Below are 21,014 nucleotides of genomic sequence, written 5' to 3'. Positions count from 1 at the left end.
TCACTTTTATTCATAACCTAAACATTTCAATTAAATGATGAACATTCAAAAGACCCCACGTAATCAGATATTTTTCATTTACATGTTGGATTACTGTTCATATCATAGATGGTTTCAGAACGTTGCCATAGCAAATGTCACTGTCATAATGTCTTGTCATACATGTCATTTCATTTCTCTTAGGCGTTCCATTTCCAACTTGCCATTTGAAACATAATTAAATTTTTCCATCTCTGTTTATTACGGGAGAACTTCTTATTTGCTGTTTCTTTTTCATTATTAATTATGCGTAAAATACCAAAAATAATAATGACGTTACCTTGATGGATGAAATCAAAGTTGTTTCATTTTTAATAGCGAATTCGATTTCACGATTATAAACGTCAAGTAATAATATTGACCTTGTTCGCGGAACACAGTGGACTGGTTTGTGTTGTGTTGTAAAAACAGATTCGGAGTTAGTTATTATTAGTCTGTAAAACATACAATCGCGGAAGACTTATTGTCTGTCGTGTTTTCAGCAAAAGGTAAGTTTTATTGCATTTACTTTAGCAAAAATAATTGAAATGTGTCTTTTTTTTATAAATAATAAATAATTCCGCGGTTCACGGATATAAAAATGGAGCTTTATTTCGCGGAATAGATGACGTAAATGAACCAGTGCCTTCACGGAATCTGTTTAGTTATTTATCACAATTAGGAATGTATGACCTTAAAACATTGAAAGCCTTAAAGCCAGGTGTCCGTGAACAGGTAAATGACTCAATTTATTCTTAAAAACTATTAGTAATGCTCATCACAAAGACATGTTTAGGGTAACTTGATAATAACTTGTATTAAACAGTTATATACATCAAAATATTAACAGTGTATGGCTGGTACACAAAGCAGTACAATAGTTCTAGGTGCCAAATTAAATCACAAAAAAAAACATAATAGCAATATGCGGTCAACTAAAATAACTAGCAGGAAAATCTTAACAAAAACTTTGATGATAAAAACAAAATGTTGACGCTTTTTATCTTAAGAGATTTACCTATTAACGTCAGCCAAAGCATTCTTTGTAATCTGAATAAATGTGTACATAACGTAAACAAGTTTTAGTACATGTTTTATTTTAAGTCTCATCTCTCAAGCTTCTTTGCTATTGTACAGATTTGTATATTTTTTGCCATTTAAGACTAACAAGGAAATCCGTGCACAATCTTGTAGTACATTTTCAATTGATTCATCCTGTCATTACATATTTCTATACTAACAAGACAAGTATCTTATATACTTAAGGTACGTAGATATAGTAGCGTAGGTTCACGTGTTCTAACACTAGCATTTGTTGTGATTATGGCTATCATGTGTTATGATCATAACGCAACACATGTTCGTCTTGTCTTCTGTTTTTTATATTACTTTGAAATTATTATTTTACGTTTGATGTATTGAGATATATAAATAACTAACGCAATAACATGTATTATTAAATAATGCACATAGAATGTGTGCATTATAATTTTTTGGTGTAAAAGTTGTCTCCGTCTTGTTGTTAAATAAAATGTGCACTTTTGAAATTCATACATCATACATAACTCAATTGGAATCCTCCAGCAGTACAAATATGTATGTTATTATATTGATTTTCCCCATAAAAGACCAATACGGTGTTTCCCACTTAAACATTTAGTAATTTTATTATTGCTCAGAGTTTTATAACTAATTAATTTAGTTTCTGTTTCCTCATTTGATTCCATCCACTGTATAATATTTTAATTTAACTCATAAATTAATTAATGCGAAAACACAAATGATTCATGACTTTATTTATCCTGTTCTAAGGAAATAGCTGTGACATTACTTACTTGTAATTAATTAGTAAATAGGTTTTTGTAAATCATGTCTTCCTGTTGACCATCCATGGGAGAGGTAAACTGTCAAGTAGGTATGTATGTTACATAGGTACATACAGTATGTATTATGACTATTTGAATTATGAAATGTCCCAAAAACGTTAATTGTCAGATGGCATGAAATTGTAAAGGCCAGGTCAAGTAATTACACTAAGTAATGTGGGTGTAAGCGCCTGATTTTTGTCACTAAATAGATACCAATGTAATAAATGAAACATTCAAGCCATAGGTGCGACGAGGATCTTGATGGTCTCGTGGGTAATTATTCCATTTAAATGAACAGATTTAAATCGCTAAGTTGCGCTTACCGCAGTCGGTTTATGGATGGGTGAACATTTTTTTAATGTGGCGAGATCCTTCGATACTCTGAGAGGACATAGACCTGTTTGTCGCCTGATCTCTCCCTGGTCGTGACAGGCACTAGTCCATAAGTCTGCATATTATGCCCTGCGTAGTTCCTCTGTATTCTAGGTAAGCGAGTATTTAGGTTTCAGGAAAAAAGTAAGGAACATTATGTTAGCTTGAATTATTTCAGGCAAACAAATCGCACCTACCTATCCATTTATGTACTTTGAAATGGCCACTGGTTGAACATTAATTAAGTTAATAGCACCTATAAATAAATTCGTCAAAAGTTGGCGTTGATAAAAAAGTACGTAAGTACGTGTAGTTTTGTAAAAACTACGATTGAATTCCATATCTAATAGACAGAAATTTCTATTAACGGAATTAAATTTCATTCCGCAGTAGAATTCAATCTACTTAAAAGAAATCAATATTCTTAATAGATGGAAGACACGAAATATTGCGTATTTCTCCGAGTGCGGCTTGGCCAGACAGGAGGATAATGCTTTGAATAAACAGCTACTTAAATTCTCAGTTGGACATCCCGCTTATGGTAACTCAGAGATAAAGTTTTATAGTACCTATCTTAAAACATACCTATTTCTATTGAGGCTTTAACGTTTAAACCAAAGGGTGTGCAATAATCTGAAAATATGTATCATATTATGATATATTGCGGGCCATAAAAACGTCTAGTTTGTGTGAGGGAACACTTCCTCTGTAGTCTACTAGTCCGGGGGCTGCACACGCTCGCCGGTATAATTATGGCGTTATGCCAACGTCAGCTTGCTAATATCAGCACAGAGTCGAATGGATATAAGTCACGTTTTACCAAAATGTTCAGAATCCAGCGCAATATTCTACAATAGCTGGAAACGATAGCTGTGGGACAATTGCGGAAGTTTATACTTTATAGCGACAACGTTACTGTGTAGCGATCGCTTAGCTAATATCATTTTTACTTGGAATCGGTACTTAGGTAGTGCTTAAGTTCTCGCGTAGCAGTAGGAAATCCTCTAAGTGTCTCGCGTTATGTTTGTTAAACAAACTGCGTGCTATATTATTGCGGGTCAATCGATTATTGTGTTGCTTTAAGATAGGAATGAACTATTTTACACGCTATTTATCGCAAGTAGGTGGACACATATATGTATGTATGTAGGTACCTATGTATTTAGATTGACCGTTAAGCCAACCACAGTGCAGAAAAAGGAGCTCCCTGTCACACGCACTTTGGAGCTTAGTCGCAGTAGCTTTATCGCAGTTATCTTGTTCTTACATAACAGATCAAGTCCATATGTAGTAGTTGTCCTTTACGTTAAGGACTAAAGCCAGAGGTCAATCAGACAGATTACAAAAATTCGCGCGTGTTCATGAAGTAAACTAAATAAAAATGTACTGGGATGTCCTCGTTTCGCTGAATGTCAATGGCCGTCGTTTTACCTAGAATATTCTACTAAAGTGACCTTCTCACGAACTCTTATCAATTAGTTTTGTCATAAATAGATCCAAAATAAGCAATAAATATTTATTTTAAAACTTCGGTAAAATTGGTACCTTCATCTTCATTATAACGTCCTGATCACGGCCAATGCAGGAAAAGGCGATTCATCTTACGATAAGGTTGTACCAATTTTGGATGCTTAATACATATGGAGAGACCTAATGGGCAATTATTTAAAGCGTAGTGGGCGACTGGCGATGGCAAAATACGTCACATATGTTTAGCACAACATGTTAACTGATTCGAAAAGATTGTAGCAGACAGAAACTAATGTGCCCTAAGTGGAACAATGGCGCTTTATCACAGTTAGAATGACCCGTCTCAAGGACATTTGCATCATCAGACTTCTTCATACAACCGGTTTTTTCTCACGCTTACGGAAAAACACAATAATCGCTGAGGAGCAAAATCTTATCTTAATATTCAATACTAATTAAAACCAGATGTAATTACTTCAATTAGACATTGTGCTGCTTATTCCTTCTCTGTATGAGAAGAGGCCTGATGATAGGATACAGATTTGTGTAATGATTTATGCTAGTTTAGTATGTATGCATAAAATGTAATAGGTAAAAGCTAATGGTGCCGACACCCATAAAAATAGAGCGTTTATGGGTGATAAGTGAATTATGCTTGTCCCTCAATATCCTCGATCTACATTTGGCTGCATTCCAACCTCTATCATCTCACAACTTCATTCGAATGTTTTCTACTAATTCGCACTTTTCTAAATACGATTGTCTGGGTGCTGTGGTATTTGATTAATGGGCGGTTAGCCAAGTCGATAATTTGAGAAAAGCGTTACTAAGTCTTTTTTCTAAAGCTTCAAATAATCCCCAGTTTTAATATAAATATTTACAAAAGTTGTAAAAACCATCCTATGACTTGTACGTTTTAGCAATAAATACGTATGATCTCATTTACAAATTACCCCGTCTTATCAGCTTCTTAGCGTAATGAAAAGTAAACAGCTTTGTTTCTCAGTAGCGGTTTGACTTCTGTTATCACTGGACCGTTTTGTGCGCAATATTTTTACAACTTCGATCGGACAACTTGTGAGTGCAGTGAGTTTCAGATTTTCTATTGTAACCATTTAATCTCGACGGCCACAGTGCTGAAAGGTTTAAATTCGGACTGCGAGTTGAAATCGATGTGTCGGATATAAGCTTAAGTTGGCGGGAACGAGAATCTGCTCAAACTGCACGTGATACCACCTCAGGAGCATTTTTATCTGACGTCGCTGTCGCCGCAAGCATGAAGTGTGAGCACACCGGAGATTTCCGCCGATATAAATCCCGGTACGCGACACCCTTACTTTACACCCGTCGCGTCTTCAGTGCAATCCGTGAATTTGTGGAGTGGAAGCTGCCGGTGGCGCATCGCGTCTAGAATTTGAACGCGCCAAATCTTGCTACCGACTACGTCGAACTCTGGACGGGAACCGTCACGTACTCCTGTCTACGTATTCACGGGTTTGACACCGCCAGTGACGTCACGTTTTCCTTGTTTCTGTCTTGGTAGACTCTGATTCAGTTATTTCCTTATTCTTCCAATTTACCGTATCCTATTTGACTTTCATATTTTATGAATTTGATTAGGTACTTATGTGACAAAAATAAACTAGGTACTGGTTCCCAACTTTCGGGTCGTTTTTAGGGTTCCGTACCTCGAAAGGAAAAAACGGAACCCTTATAGGATCACTTTGTTGTCCGTCTGTCTGTCTGTCTGTCAAGACCCTTTATCTTAAGAACGCGTGGACGTATCAAGCTGAAATTCACATGAAATACTCGAGTCTATTGCCCCTTTAAGCAATGAAAAAATCAAACTTCTAAGTTAAAGCGATCAAAAGATACAGCAGTTTTACCGACACCTTAGACGAATTTCCGTCACACGCTAGGGAATCAAAACCTACAAGGTACTTCCCGTGAACTCAGAAACTTGAAATTCGGCACGAAGCAACGTTATATAGTACAGATAAAGAAAAAATTGCGAAAATGATAAATTTGAAGTTACATAAAATATTAAAATATTATTTTTGCTTACATGACATAAAATATTTTTTTAATGATTATAAACTTACTACCTACCCTTTTTCACATGAACGCGTAGAGATATTAAAGTTTTGAATAAAAAGTGAAAATTATATCAAATACTTCTTAAATATAATTGCCTCTAAACTGTGAAAATTATTAAAGCATTCAAAGGTCATTGGGCACCTTAGTATGGAAACCATACCCACGGCGGACTCGAACGAAATATAGCACAGTATAATGATATAAGGCTCTGATTTACTATGGCATTAGTCGTATCAATGTGAACCTTGGGAATCTAGAGCAAATCAGGTGTAAACATCAAATATTTTCCTCATTTCAATGGGGAATTTAAACGACCACGTTTGACGGATTTGAGAAATCATTTCTTTGTAGTGAAAGAGTATACTCACCATTTATTTCCATTGTCATCAGGTCAGGATCTGATGACGGAAATCCTGAGAAATCGAGGGCAACTATCAGAAATTGTAGGCATGCATAGGATTAAAACTTGATTCTCAGATGTATGTCTGGTGATACTATCAAACAGTGAAGGTTTAGAGCTTACCTGATGATGGAGACGTGAGAAAGTTGAGAGAACTCCTTAACGGTATGTTTTAGTTACATCGTGTTTGGGCTTATATTATTCGTATTGACGAGAACTTTTCACAAAAGTTAAAAATGACAACTTTTTACAAAAAAAAAACAACTTCTAAAAACAACAAGAAAACTGTTTATATGCATCGGTCTAGATCTCGGTGGTAAATATAGATACATCCTCTAGACACCGACTTCTAAACCGATGCACCTAACATCTTTTTAATTTCTTTCTTGCTTTTGTTTTCTTGTTGCTTTTTAGGGTTCCGTACCTCGAAAGGAAAAAACGGAACCCTTATAGGATCACTTTGTTGTCCGTCTGTCTGTCTGTCTGTCTGTCAAGACCCTTTATCTTAAGAACGCATGGACGTATCAAGCTGAAATTCACATTAAATACTCGGGTCTATTGCCCCTTTAAGCTGTAAAAATATCAAACTTCTAAACCAAGCCAATCAAAAGATACAACCGAATATGTCGATATTTTCAACAAATTTTCGACACTCGCAAAGGAATCAAAACCTACAGGGTACTTCCCGTAAACTCAGAATCTTGAAATTTGGCATGAAGCATTGTCATATAATGCAAATATAGGAAAAATTGCGAAAATCACATTTTTTTTTTGTTATATAACATAATAAAAGTATTTTAATAAAATGAAACTTACTACCTTATTTCTCACGAACGAGTAAAGGTACCAAATTGAAATTTATACCAAATACCTAGGTCTATTGTCCCTTTAAGCAATGAAAAAATCAAACTTCTAAGTTAAAGCGATCAAAAGATACAGTAGTTTTACCGACACCTTAGACGAATTTCCGTCACACGCTAGGGAATCAAAACCTACAAGGTACTTCCCGTGAACTCAGAATCTTGAAATTCGGCACGAAGCAACGTTATATAGTACAGATAAAGGAAAAATTGCGAAAATGATAAATTTGAAGTTACATAAATATTAAAATATTATTTTTGCTTACATGACATGAAATATTTTTTTAATAATTGAAACTTACTATCTACCCTTTTTCACATGAACGCGTAGAGATATTAAAGTTTTGAATAAAAAGTGAAATTCATATCAAACACTTCTTAAATATAATTGCCTCTGAACTGTGAAAAATTTTAAATCATTCAAAGGTCATTGGGTACCTTAGTATGGAAACCATACCCACGGCGGATATAAACGAAATATAGCACAGTATAATGATAAATTCTCTGATTTACTATGGCAATAGTCGCATCAATGTGAACCATGGGAATCTAGAGAAAATCAGGTGTAAACATCAAATATTTTCCTCATTTCGATGGGGAATGATTTTTCAAATCCGTCAAACGTGGTCGTTAAACGACCGACGAGATTTGAAAAATCATTTCTTTGTAGTGAAAGAGTATACTCACCGTTTATTTCCATTGTCATCAGGTCAGGATCTGATGATGGAAATCCTGAGAAATCGAGGGCAACTATCAGAAATTGTAGGCATGCATAGGATTAAAACTTGATTCTCAGATATACATCTCTGGTCTGGTGTCTGGCCGTCTGGTGATACTATCAAACAGTGAAGGTTTAGAGCTTACCTGATGATGGAGACGTGAGAAAGTCGAGAGAACTCCTTAACGGTATGTTTTAGTTACGTCGTGTTTGGGCTTATATTATTCGTATTGACGAGAACTTTTCAAAGAAGTTAAAAATAAAAACTTTTTACAAAAAAAAAAAAAACAACAAGGAAACTGTTTATGCATCGGTCTAGATCTCGGTGGTTAAATAAATATTGATGCATCCTCTAGACACCGACTTCTAGACCGATGCACCTCACATCTTTTTCATTTCTTTCTAGCATTTGTTTTCTTGTTGCTTTTTTATATGTTTGAAGTTAGTAAAAGTTTGAAGGTAGTAAAATGCTACAAAATAAAATAAAGCCGACTTTGTAAAGCAAAGAAAGGGACAGAATAACACTTTTGTCAAGGCTCTAGAAACGTAAAGCCAGCAGCCCCGAATCCTACTCTCTAGAAGTCGTTGTTACAATTCGACAGCTACAAGTCGTCAGGCGGTTTCGAAAAAAACCTGAAACTGGGGCTCGTTAGGTGATTAATCCTTTCAAAAATAAAAGACCTCATTCCTGCAATGACTGATTTAACCCAAGTTAGTAGTGAATTCTCATCACCTAAAATAAAATAAGCTCCAACACAAGATTACGTTATAAATTGTAAGGAAGTTCCCATAACTATATCTGATCTTTGCTATCGATCCCACAATGGCAGTCAAACCTATCTATGTGGAAAGTCTTCGCCAATACTATTAAAATAAGCCCAAACAGGTGGTAGGTGCAACATACCGTTCAGGAGTTCCCTCGACTCTCTGTAGTCCCCATTCAAATCAGCTCCAAACCTTCACTGTTTACCAGTACCCTCAAAAATACACTCACATGTCTGGTTATGACTCGATGCGTGCCTACAATATTCAAGAGTTGCCCTCGATTTCTCAGGGTTTCCAGATCCTCATCAGATCCTGGTCATCCGAATTGGCATCTTCCTTCTTTATGAAAAGTCTTAAACAATAAAAACTAGCATTGCAACCTGTACAATCCTCTGAAACTGCTTGTCTTTTATATTTATCAAAAGATCCTGGACTTTTGTCTCCATGGAATTTTAATAAAATATTTATATTCAAAAAAACGTCATACCATTCTCCATGATTTAAAACTACTTTGATTCATGTCCGCCACTTTTTACAAAGCGGGTCAGATATGCTCAATGACCTTTAAGACATAATTAGTTATTTTCAATCAAATTTCTGAATGATGACTATAAAATGTTGTATATAAATAACTTTAATAAAATAACTTTTACAAGGTACTGGCCTACTATTTTAGTTATATTATAAAATAAAAAAATATTAACTATTTTGACTCTCACGAAATTACCATAACTATGATTGTTCTAAACTGAACGGTTGGCGCGAGACTCACTTTTTATCTATACAGGATTTGTACGGAACCCTCGGTGCGCGAGTCCGACTCGCACTTGGCCGGTTTATTTTATGATGAACTTGAAGGATTAGAAAGTTGTTAAATAGACAATAGTTAGTAAGAGGGACGCTAGTGGACGGCTGAAACGCGGAGGTGACAGGCGGGCCGTTAACATGGCCGTTACAGGCTCAAGTGATATATGAGCTGCGAAGTGGCTTGGTGCCGCTGTCACTTCGCGTTCCGCCGCCGCTTCGCACTGGCAAAAAGATAAAAAGGATTCCGAAATACGATTCACAAGTGGGCTGCCGGAAATGGGCAGAAAGTTACCGAGCACGGCTTTATGTCGGGCAATATATCTCTCGTATCGCTATCCAATTTCTGCTCTATGGCATGTAATATCCCGCTAGGGATCCTTTAATTTGAAACTCCTTTTAATCAACACCATTCATTCTAACCCCGGTTTAGGGGGTCTTTAAAAGCCGTAAGGTTTTTCCTCTTGGTGTGCTTATTTCTATGTATTATGTTGTTTAGGAAAACCGTGTAGAGAAATTGATATTCATAGACGTGGAGCAGTCGTATTTATCTGTATATAGTTTTGGGATATACATATCAACATTTTTATTCGTATTAAAAAAAATGAGCTTTCCTATCAAACTGATCAGAAAGCTGACTCAAATAGATTTTTACGATAGTTTATTCAAGCTGTACTTTCAGTGGATAAACTGAAGTTTAAGTTGCGTGACTGGCCCGGCCGCCGACCTCTAACCTTGATTGACCTACGACATTGAGGCGCACCCTATAGATCCATCCCTATCAATTCACCCAAGGATTTATTTCTACCGCAAGCTCTTTTAGTGAGGGAAATATTTCCGATGTTTTAATGGCCCTGTTATAGTTGAAGGACTATAGGAAAACAGTCGACTTTCCTTTTAAAGTGCCATTAAGTTGAGGGAAAAGTAAACGGAGAGCCATTTTCTTGTTCAGGTATCCTGTAGAGCCTTTTCACATTGCCAATGGCAATAATGGTGTCAATATAATATCATCGAGATGTTTTGATAAATATTTTGCAAATTCTAATTAAGTAATTGTAGTCCTAAAAGGATTTTTTTTTAATATGAGGATTTACTGTTATAGTGAAGAGGATGAAGAAAAAACCGTATGTGATTTCCTGCTTTGTTGGATCTGTCACAGGCTATCTGAAATCGTTCAAATTAAGTTGTACCTAAACTGTCCACTGTTATTAGTATAAGTACATAGTGTTGTAATATCGTTTGGGTCTTTGCACTTTTACGATAACTACAAAAGTCTGCTAGATAGTAACTCCTAGATATAGGTACCGTAATACAAAACATTCTGGCGAAACACTCGTTTCTCACCGCTTCTTTAAATTATATCATCCAGCTAAATGCAAAGTCGTGGTGGCCTAGTGGGTAAAGAACTAACCTTTCGAGTATGAGGGTGTGGGTTCGATTCCAGGGTCAGGCAAGTACCAATGCAACTTTTCTAAGTTTGTATGTACTTTCTAAGTATACTTAGACATCAATGGCTGATAAAAAGGTGAAGGAAAACATCTTGAGGAAACCTGGACTATAAAGTCTGAAATCACCAACCCGCACTGAGCAAGCGTGGTGATTAATGCTCAATCCTTCTCCATGTGAGAGGAGGCCTGTGCCCAGCAGTGGGACGATAAAAAGGCTGTAATAGTAAATAGTAATAGTAGCTAAATGCGCTCCAAAATGTTTGTACACGTGCAAAAGCAATTCAAACTCAATTTGCGCAACGTACGCCATTGGTGAACTATGTAGTCCTGAAAGGAATTAAATATTCTAAGTCGATCTACAAAGTACACAAGCGCGGCGCTGCCGCTAACTGGATCCGCCGCTCCTCCTGTTTTCAATAAAGAGAAACAACTTGTGTCATATCCGCAAAACGTTTACTTACATAGTGGAGCGCAGTAGTTGGTAACGAGGTTATACGAAACAGTTTCGGGTGAAATTGCTCGGGGAATGTAGCTAGGTGTCATAAAGTTTCAGCAAAGCTGTCGGACAGACGTGTGCAGCGTTGAAATACACGTGTCGAAGCTATTTCATCTTGCTTACACTTCAACTTTGTCATAGAGTCCCGCCACACTGGTACTACTTAAGTGCTCAACTAATGAAGTGTTACGCTTCCCAAGTTCCAATATGCTTTGGAAAGTGGTGGCGCCACCTTCTACTTATTAGTTTTCCTTACATATGTATGTGACATGTGGGTGTATGAAACTATGTTTTCTTTTCAGGTGCATCATGGATTGGAAGACGGTGTTCTGCGTCTTCACCTTAGTCTACTGTGCTAATGGCTTCTCAAGTAAGAGCTTATTTATCTATTGAGATTTTTATGTTAATTTATATCTAAAAACACATTCATTTCTTAAACCCCAATTAAACTTAACAACATTTTGGTACACGTCTATATTAGATCGTATAGCCTTTATATTAATATTTCCTGTCATTATAGCTCATACGTACAGTACATTCGACCTTCAACCTTCACGCCTCGCCTATGTAGGCGAGATACCACTCGGTGTCACATATTATATCTTATTTTTAAACGATCCTCGTCTCAGTATCTCGGATATTTGACAGCCGAGCAGTTTTTCTGAGAGCACGTACGCACAACTCTCGAATTGCTAAGCTATGGCTCGATTCCATTACCTAATGTTGGCGTAAACCGCGCATAAGGCTCTCGCAGCTACAAAACAATGAGTTATGATCTTACTCTGATGCCCTTTTTATTTGTTGCATATAAAGTACTCGAATATTTTATTCCGGGGAAAAATACATTTACTCCTTAACACAGTACATTTTTCGTAACATTCTTACGCTTTTATGTTTAGGGTAAAAGTAACCATTACGTAAATAAACAAGCTATAAAACATACCCTAAAATAAAAACAAGGTTTTGCAACATTTCTTACAGTTATAAAATCATCTGAAAGTCACTTAACTTACATTTCAAGTTTACAATGTTATTGATAGTATAGATAAATTCTTTATTTTCAGCAAAAATACACATTTTTGCCAAGAATCCTGACGGTGCTAAATTGCTTAACTCGTAAAAGTATTGTAATAACAATATTGTAGTGAAATATTAAGACGTAAAGTGCAGAGCAGTCGGTTTACAACCAACGTTAAACTTCATCATTATTTCCAAGCCAGACCCGGCTTTATTATCTACACGCGGGTTTCGTTTCACAAAGAATATGATATGGATCTAGAAAGACTAGAACTTCCGCTTTTGCAATCCGCTTTAAGACAACTGCAGTTGTCCCGTTTTCAAGTGATTAAAGTTGAGTCTGGGAATTCAGAGAAGTTGCAAGTCAGGATCGAAAAGTTTGAAAGTAGTTTCTAATAACATGTAAGTCATTTGTAGAAACTCGGAGCTTTTCCAGATGTTTCCAACATGAAAATGATTTTACAATTCGATCACACAAGAATGGACCTATAGGTACATGTGTTGCGATTTTTTTTTTCGTAATATCGAACAAACTACCTGTAATACAAAACGTATTACGATAAAGCACATAAAACCTACGTAGTGGAAAACAATTCGATGCCAAAGTTTTTTGGTTCGGTAGGCTTTTATTACGTGTGATATTGACTCTCGAAGACGACGGCGAGTCCAATCTAAGTATATAATCTTGTATATGCAAATGATCCCTATTCCCTTACAACCGAATTCTTTACCCGGTCACGCCTTTGGGTTATAAAAGGGCGAAATTCTCGTAGACACAGCAGAATAAAATATATTCATACGGTATTATATGAAGGTTTTTTTACACGTTTTACCTGTCTAAATCTCTTTATTATTCCATTAGATAGCATGAAACGATTGCAATCTTGCGTGCTCTTTACGTTATACGTTTTTTTAATGTCAGAGCAAATAAGCACTATTTAAAAAAAAATCGCCGAATCTTTCTTTTGCCTCATCAAATATTTTAGTCTAACCCTCAACAAATTAAACTGTATGAGAACAAATAGGAAGTGTAAATGATGCATGAATTAGTAATCAACCGCGACGAACAAACATTCATACATACATAAGTAACATTAAGGCTTCGTCACTTGTAACGAAGTATGCCTTACGCTTCGTTTCCCGAAATTGGACTAAACGCGACCGTTGACCGAAGGCAATGAATCATACAACTACATTATTATACGCACCAAAAAGTTGATATATTTTACCACAAGACTCTGTTGATTTGCTTTGCCCTTATGTTTAGAGTTTATCGATTCCTATAATTTATTACGCCTACCATTCGGTAGATTTTGTTGGTTTGGACCTAAGTACATGTACATAAAAACTTCCACATAGCATAATGTAACATTGGGCGTACTTAAGCATAAAATGTGTTAACTTTCTAGAATACGGGCGCACCTGCAAAGACATAGGATGCCTCAACAGCGAAGTATGCGTGTTGGCCGAAGACCAGTGCTCTTACGGTCAAACTAGCAACTGTGGCACATACCCAACCTGCAAGAAGAAGTCTCAAGTTGAAGGTAATTACAATGACGTAATTTATTAACAAAAAAACATAAATATTATTTATTTGTAAACATTTTTTGTATTTCTATAAAATTATTACTTTTTCAGGCAGCCACTCGGAGCCGGCCAAGCCAGCTGTTCCTAAACCCCAAACTCCTTTAAGGGACTTTGACGGAGCGCCCAACTACAAGCCTCCAGCACCCCCCAGTGATACGTCCAGCGGTGGCAATTCACCTTACGGAGGCAATTCGCCCTACGGCGGAAACTCGCACACAGGAGGCAACTCGCCTTACGGAGGAGGCTCGCCCTACGGCGGTAGCTCGCCTTATGGCGGTAGCTCTCCTTATGGCGGGAGCTCACCCTATGGTGGTAATTCACCATACGGAGGTAGTTCCCCCTACGGCGGAGGAAGCAACACCGGAGGAGGGTCGCCTTACGGTGGCAGCTCACCATACGGTGGAAGCTCGCCTTACGGTGGAAACTCCCCCTACGGCGGATCCTCAAATACTGGTGGCCACAACCCGTATGGAGGTAATTCTCCTTATGGAGGCTCGCACTCGACTAGCACCGGAGGATTCGGAAGCGGCGGCGGCAGCGGCAGCCCTATTGACAGTATTTTGAATACGCTTAATAAATACGCGAATGGCGGTGGTGGTAGCAGCTCGGGCGGCGCAGGCAGCTCCGGCGCAGGCCTGTCCAACATATTCGGAAACCTGCTTGGTAATTTATCCAAGAGCGGTGGAGGCTTAAACAACTTGTTCAACACTAGGCCTATTATGGAAAATCCGAATTACTCCTCGTACAGTTCCAATTCGAGGAGCTCTAACCCCCAATCTTACCCATCAGGATCCCAACCGACGTATCAGCAACCAAATCAGAACAGGAATTACGGACAGTCTTATGCCCAGCATAACGGAGCGACCACACGCAAGCCCGTCCACTATGGATGGAACGTTAGGTAAATTACTTTCCAAGTAATTGTAGAGAGCTAGAGTGGCGCCTATGGTTATTTTTTTTTTCTTTCAAGCGTTGCTTTGTGGTTCTTTGCACTTTAGTGTCGATACTTTTTTAAGCTTTGCTGTAACTAACTAATTCACTTCGCTAGGTTTTCCACGCTGCACATGCACATGCACATTTATTTTCTCTTAATTTACTGCAGCCTTTAACATTTTTTCTTGCGGAAAAGGCGGTTAATTAAAAATTGATCAAAAAATTATACAATTAATTCTTATCCAGGACTAATGCTTATTTTATGATTATAAATAAATATAGGTGATAAAATGTAATTTTAAAGAAATAATCTCACAATAAGTATACGTAATTGAGGTGGAGGCTTAATCTCTTATGATTGACAGGCCAGCAAGAGAGTCTTCAAGATAACCTGTAAACTAAACTATGCATGAAATAAATCGGTGATGTATTCTAACTGTCATTTTGAGGCTATAATATTGTTATTGACTTGAGAATGTATGCACTTTTTTTTATTTTGCCGTTTGATCTGTTTTTTTTTAAATAGCTGTTTTATGAATATAATACTCATGTATAGTTAATTCCGGCTAATTTTGTAGAGAAAGATTAGTCATATAATATTTTTTGTAATTTGCCAGTTAGTAATTTTACAAATATGTTGTAATTTAGCGCTATTTCCTGAAATTGCTTGACAGACCTTTCTTTACTAAAACGAGCCTTATAAGACATATAAGACACTTATAAGTAATCACAAATAAACAGTGCCATTGCTAATATAGTCATATTTAATTTTCATTTCAGCGTCACAGTGGTCTTGACGTACCTGATTCAACAATATATCCAGAGTGTAATTCGTAATTAACATTTTTTTTTTATATTTTTATTTTTAAGTAAACCCGAGGTGCGTTATTGTTATTAACATTTTATTGTTGTTAAGCTTTAAAGTGAACGTTAAACAGTGCCTTTTGTTCCTTCTGTCCTTTTGACTGCCACAACCATAAATTAGCAAGTCATTAAAAAACTCTTGAGTGCTATAGTTATATACTACCATATGTATCTATATAATACGTATTGGTGCTTATATGCAACTCCGGCTTTGAATAAATCGAAGATTAATAAAACAATCACGTTCTGTGGTGGTCATAAGGTTAAAAGTGATTGTGATACCTTTTATGTAAACGCTGTAATACATAAGTGAAAAGAATAAATAAAAGTAATATTTACGAAAAATCACTATTTATTCAGTCATTCAATGTCTTCAATTGCACAACAGTAATAATTGCATACATTTATAATTCTTATTAAATTAAAATGTTAGAAATTGTTATAAAACACAACTATGTATTTTTCCATGATGATGTATTTATTTATGTAATGGATACAAAAATATTAATATATGTATGTTGATTAAAATGCTGTTGAAGTAGATACCTACCATTTTACTCTTTTCTCATCCTCATTATTAGAGAGCTACGTAAAAAAGTCATTTAAAGCCTAAGTACTGGATTTTTGGAAGAAACTGTTGGTCATTTTATAAATAGAGCAACATTTATTTGGTACTCCATTTACAACCCTGGCCTGGACTTTGATTGCTTGACGCAATATAGGTAAATGCGAAAATGGAATCGCGAAAATGAGTAGCGCTATACACTACTCGAATATAACACTGGCGGATAACTTTCAGAAACAAGTTATGACCGGGATGATCAAAATCTTGTTGGAAAAAAAAAGCTCGCCAACAAGCAGGCGGTCCAGCGCGGTATGGCCAATCGTCGTTTGTCAGTAATGGACGACTTTCGGCAGTGACGATGAAGAGAAATGCACACAATATTTATAATATAAAAACATAAAAGAATTTCAGAAGGAACGGAAAGCAGTCCGTACGTTAGTATCACCACAAGCATTCATAGTAGGTATACATACATTTATGGTTCGTCAAATAATGGAATGAATAAATACATCATTAAAACAATATCGCGTGACGAATGTCTTGATTCTACATTAGTCATTAACGTGTTTTTATTATGAATCAAACACGATTACGAATATTTCTTGATAACATACACAAGACCTTTTAACTGGGAATGAGTTTTATTGCAGCAATTGCAATGTTACACGTTTAATTATACAATGAAAACAATCACCAATGTATTTGTTATATTAACAATTTTGATATAAATAACACCAAGCACTTTTAAATAACTAATAAATTCTATTAACATATAGCCCCATTTTGCTAAAAGTAACGTTCAATATTGTATAATATTGAAACCCCCAAATAGAAAAATATAAATCTAGTTAGGTATTTTAACGAGCGTGACAACACCGATAAAAAATATTTCGGCTAAATACGTACAGTTCTACGTAATAATTAAGTGCACTGCATTTAAAAATCGGTTATACATAGATTACTCTGTTAATCTCAAAATGCAAATCGGGATTTGTTCCTAAAAATATACATCTCTTGTACATTTCTTGTTATCTTTGTCTACAATAAATAAAAAAATCTATTTCTAAAATAATATAACACTTAAATCCGAATTGAGCTAACCATGATCTGAGATTACTACGTAATTAATTGCTTACAATTTCTTCTTTGTTTTCGTCTCCATCGGTTTTTAGTTTACTGGGTCTCTTACTTCTGTGTAGCTGATTTAAAACTAAGCCCAGTATGAGGAAAGCTAGCCATACGCCGTACCAATAGTGGTAGACTGACGAATAGTAGATCCAAATGCGATCGAATGTAAGTAGAAGGAATGCAGCAGCTTGGTAAGATTCGGAATGAGATCGCAGGAACCACATAATGAAGCCAATGATCTTCTTTTTCTGGAAAATAAAACAAATAGGTAATGCAAATAAAGTAAAATATTTGTTTAGAATTCCTTATTCTCAAACAGTCCTTTACCTGTCCTGTGGCATCCTTGTAATAAAGCTTGTAGTAAATATCTTCAGCCATCAAATAGAATGGACAGAAGTATATACAGAAGAAATAACCAGCGTGGAAACCGTGCCAGATCACTGACACAAATAGCGCCGCATGAATCCTGGAATAAAATAATTAGTATTTAGACTATTTAGTTGCACGTTACTTTGCTCCAAAGACTTGAGCCTACCATTATGCATATACTATAACTAGGCCTCTAAATCTAATTATGAAAAGCCATACAAATCTTTGAAAGGCACATTTTCACAATTACAAAACAGTACAAAAGAAACTTACTTCAAAGGCTTTATGGGGAATCTTTTGTAGACTACCATAGCAACCCAGTACTGAACAGCCTTATTCCAGACCTTCATAGAGTCACGTAAAGTGACAACAGTCTCGCAACCCCATACTTCCATGGACTCCACTGTGTTAAAATCATATTGAGTAGTCTTTGCTTCTTCTTCTGACCTGATAATGAAACATAAATTATAGGTACTTAAATTATTGAGTGAATCAAGTGAATGATACAATAAAATTCGGGAAGTAAAAGTAAGATATCTATATAGTCTGTTTTACGATCATTTTTTACTTGTTTGTTTGTTTTACCGTAAAAGAACCGATTTTAAAAAAAGATACACTATTGGGAAGCTAAGCTAACTGCAAGTAAGTAAGATAGGCTTTATTTTGTCTGTCTTCCTACTGTAAGAAATTCATCAGGGGCACGGGTGAGATCGTGGGAAACAGCCAGCAGCTAATAAGTCCAAAAAAATATATTGAACCCCATCCTTACATTTGTTTCAACTTCAAATATCCCACAGTGGGTCCATGTCCTGTCCTGTTTCTACCCTGAACAGGGTACGCGCCGAGTCCTGCTGATGTGCACACACTCTCAGCTAACGTCATTCCAGAGTATATGCGTTGGCGGAACGCCGCGAATAAAGCCCAGGGGTACAGCATACGGTACAAGAAGTTCCTATTGTTGTGGTCCTCTGACAGTACATACTGAAAAATAATAGCATACAAAAATAAATATTAAGCACATGAGAAAGTAAATACTTATACTTCTCATACTCAGATACAAGAAGGGAACTTAAAGAGGTTCTCTTGCTCTTCATAGAAAAATGGTGTATCAAACTAACAGATCACTTTGCATTTGAAGATTTTTATAATAAGTGTGATCACATTTTAGTGGATTAATTGTAAATCCATGCAGTTAAATACATGCATTAGTTGATCCACTAATGCATTAAAATCAGTAGAAATGAATTTATATGTATTTTATAAAAACATACATGGGCATTGTTAAAGTAACATGCTTACCTCTAAGGGCCAAATGTTAGAAAAAGCCAAATACAGTGAAATATACAGTGGAACCATTCTTAGTGTGTTGATGGTGAAACCAAAACAGTCAACATACTTGCTGTACGGCAGATGGAAGTAGTCGTCAAATGTCCGGTATCTGTAGTATGGACCTGGAATTGACAAGAAGGTTCTTATTTATAGGTTGCAGTATTACCTATATATTTTGAACTGACTATATGCTATAGCATATGTGATATCAAGATATTCATGGAATAATAATTAGCTGCCGTAGTATAAGAAGAATGAAAATCCTCTGTCCAGGGTGAATCTGCACTTTGGGCATTCAATGAGTTTTACTTAGTTAAAGTTTCAGGCATTTTTTTAATAAGTTTTAGTGCAACCACAGCGTCAACATGCTATCAGGTCATTTATAAATGTCATTTTCAAATTGTTTAAAAAATTCTAATTCCTTTATGCATAGTAATAGAACCATAACAGATTCTAAATAACTTTAAAATATATGTATAATTGCTAGGTACATAGGTAAATTACCTACTGAACATTTTACAAAGTTAAGCATGAAGCAATCTGGGGCAAAGGTCAACAATCACTGGGGCAGTACTATCACAGAAAATAGCATTGATTGTAAGGTTGCCCACTGATTGGTTTACATAATATATACATATATATACGTATAAATACAATAGTAATATACATATACATACAATAGTTATTATCTGACCTACAACTATTTCTAATCCAATTAGTGTTGGGTACAGTGAAACCAAAAATGTAAAACTATCTTCACCCTTCTTTGAGTTTCATAAATAATAAATAAATAAAGAATATTATGGGTGTGATACAATGCTGAGCTGTATCTATTTGTTTGCCGTGTCATTATTATTGACACTTGTTTTTCTTAATTGTAGAAGAGCTGAAGTTAAAAATATTCCTGCCAAAATTAATCAAAGATAGAAAAGGTATTCAAATAGAATAGTATTACCTGTCAGCAGTCCAATATAGTTGAATGAATAATGAAACAAGTCTTCAGTACTAGGATTTATAATTTCAAGAAAATCATCATCTTTTGTTTTTACTTCTTTCTGCTCTTTATTCTCATCCTTCTTAGCTTTGCCCACAGCCAGCCAGGAGCCATTCATTTCAAAAGCCACCCCCACCACTCGAAGAACTATGATCATTTCAATAAGATTGGTTTGTCCTGATGAAAGTGGAAGGCCAAACTTGTCAGCCAGTCGAAAAAAGAATAGATAGCCAAACATTAAGAAGAAAGCCACTATGTGGCAGTACCTGAAAAGTTTAAGTGAAAGTTAACTTATATGTGATTTAAAACATTAAAGTTTAAATGAAATGAAAGAATCAATAACTAAAAATCTGCATTTAGGAAGACTTACCTCACTGTGGCCACTTTTATGGCGACTATTCCCAAAACAGCAGACAAAATAGGATGGATAGCGCTGTATCCCGAAACTATTAATATGAGCACAAGGCCCACTATGGTACCAACCCATTTCTTTGCCTGAACTGTCTTCAGGGCCCGGTATCGAGGCCCTATCCCTACACTAAATAGGAGCAGTGATAAATAAATAATATCGTTCCGATTTTTGGTAAGAAATGACAGCATATTCATAATGTTGATAAATTAAGTAGAATATAGCCTTACGAAGTTTGCACAAAGGTGGTAAAATAATAAAGACGATTATTAAAAGGAACAAAATAACTACGATAATGACCACAGTACACAACTGAACAACAATTTTGACTTTGACAATCAGTGTCACAGTGAACTGTCATAATGTATTTTTTATAAATAGCCATCATATCTTAAAATGTGCTGGAAAACTAACTATAGAATAACATGAAACAATACATAAATAAAAATAATACGAACATACTGTTAGTAAAATTTATTTTAATAAAGTAAAGCATTTATTAA

General features: G+C 35.8%; 2 protein-coding genes across 7 annotated transcripts; one reads left to right on the top strand and one right to left on the bottom strand.

Annotated features, from left to right (window-relative positions):
- The first annotated feature begins 352 nt into the window (after positions 1–352).
- LOC110377700 (keratin, type I cytoskeletal 9) lies at positions 353–16,260 on the top strand. Of its 6 annotated transcripts, none has more exons than XM_021336721.3 (6): positions 4,821–5,048; positions 11,619–11,686; positions 13,743–13,877; positions 13,972–14,394; positions 14,710–14,821; positions 15,634–16,260. In XM_021336721.3, the coding sequence occupies exons 1-6, from the start codon at positions 5,005–5,007 to the stop codon at positions 15,692–15,694; spliced, it is 843 nt and encodes a 280-aa protein (XP_021192396.3). In that variant the 5' UTR covers positions 4,821–5,004; the 3' UTR covers positions 15,695–16,260. The 6 variants fall into 6 exon arrangements, with proteins under 6 accessions (XP_021192363.3, XP_021192373.3, XP_021192381.3 ...); XM_064040854.1 differs by having other exon boundaries at positions 13,972–14,583; XM_021336688.3 differs by lacking the exon at positions 4,821–5,048 and adding an exon at positions 353–527 and having other exon boundaries at positions 13,972–14,821.
- Positions 16,052–20,843, bottom strand: LOC135118524 (lysophospholipid acyltransferase 7-like). Its single transcript, XM_064040843.1, has 7 exons — positions 20,473–20,843; positions 20,064–20,368; positions 19,079–19,230; positions 18,549–18,760; positions 18,053–18,226; positions 17,738–17,876; positions 16,052–17,658 (listed from the first exon to the last, which is right to left on the bottom strand). Exons 1-7 carry the CDS (start codon positions 20,706–20,708, stop codon positions 17,407–17,409), a joined length of 1,470 nt encoding a protein of 489 aa, XP_063896913.1. The 5' UTR covers positions 20,709–20,843; the 3' UTR covers positions 16,052–17,406.
- Between the last annotated feature and the right edge of the window lie 171 nt (positions 20,844–21,014).

This window comes from Helicoverpa armigera, chromosome 2 (assembly GCF_030705265.1).
Source record: "Helicoverpa armigera isolate CAAS_96S chromosome 2, ASM3070526v1, whole genome shotgun sequence".
Lineage (NCBI taxonomy): Eukaryota > Metazoa > Arthropoda > Insecta > Lepidoptera > Noctuidae > Helicoverpa > Helicoverpa armigera.
This window is presented reverse-complemented; position numbering and strand designations above follow the sequence as displayed.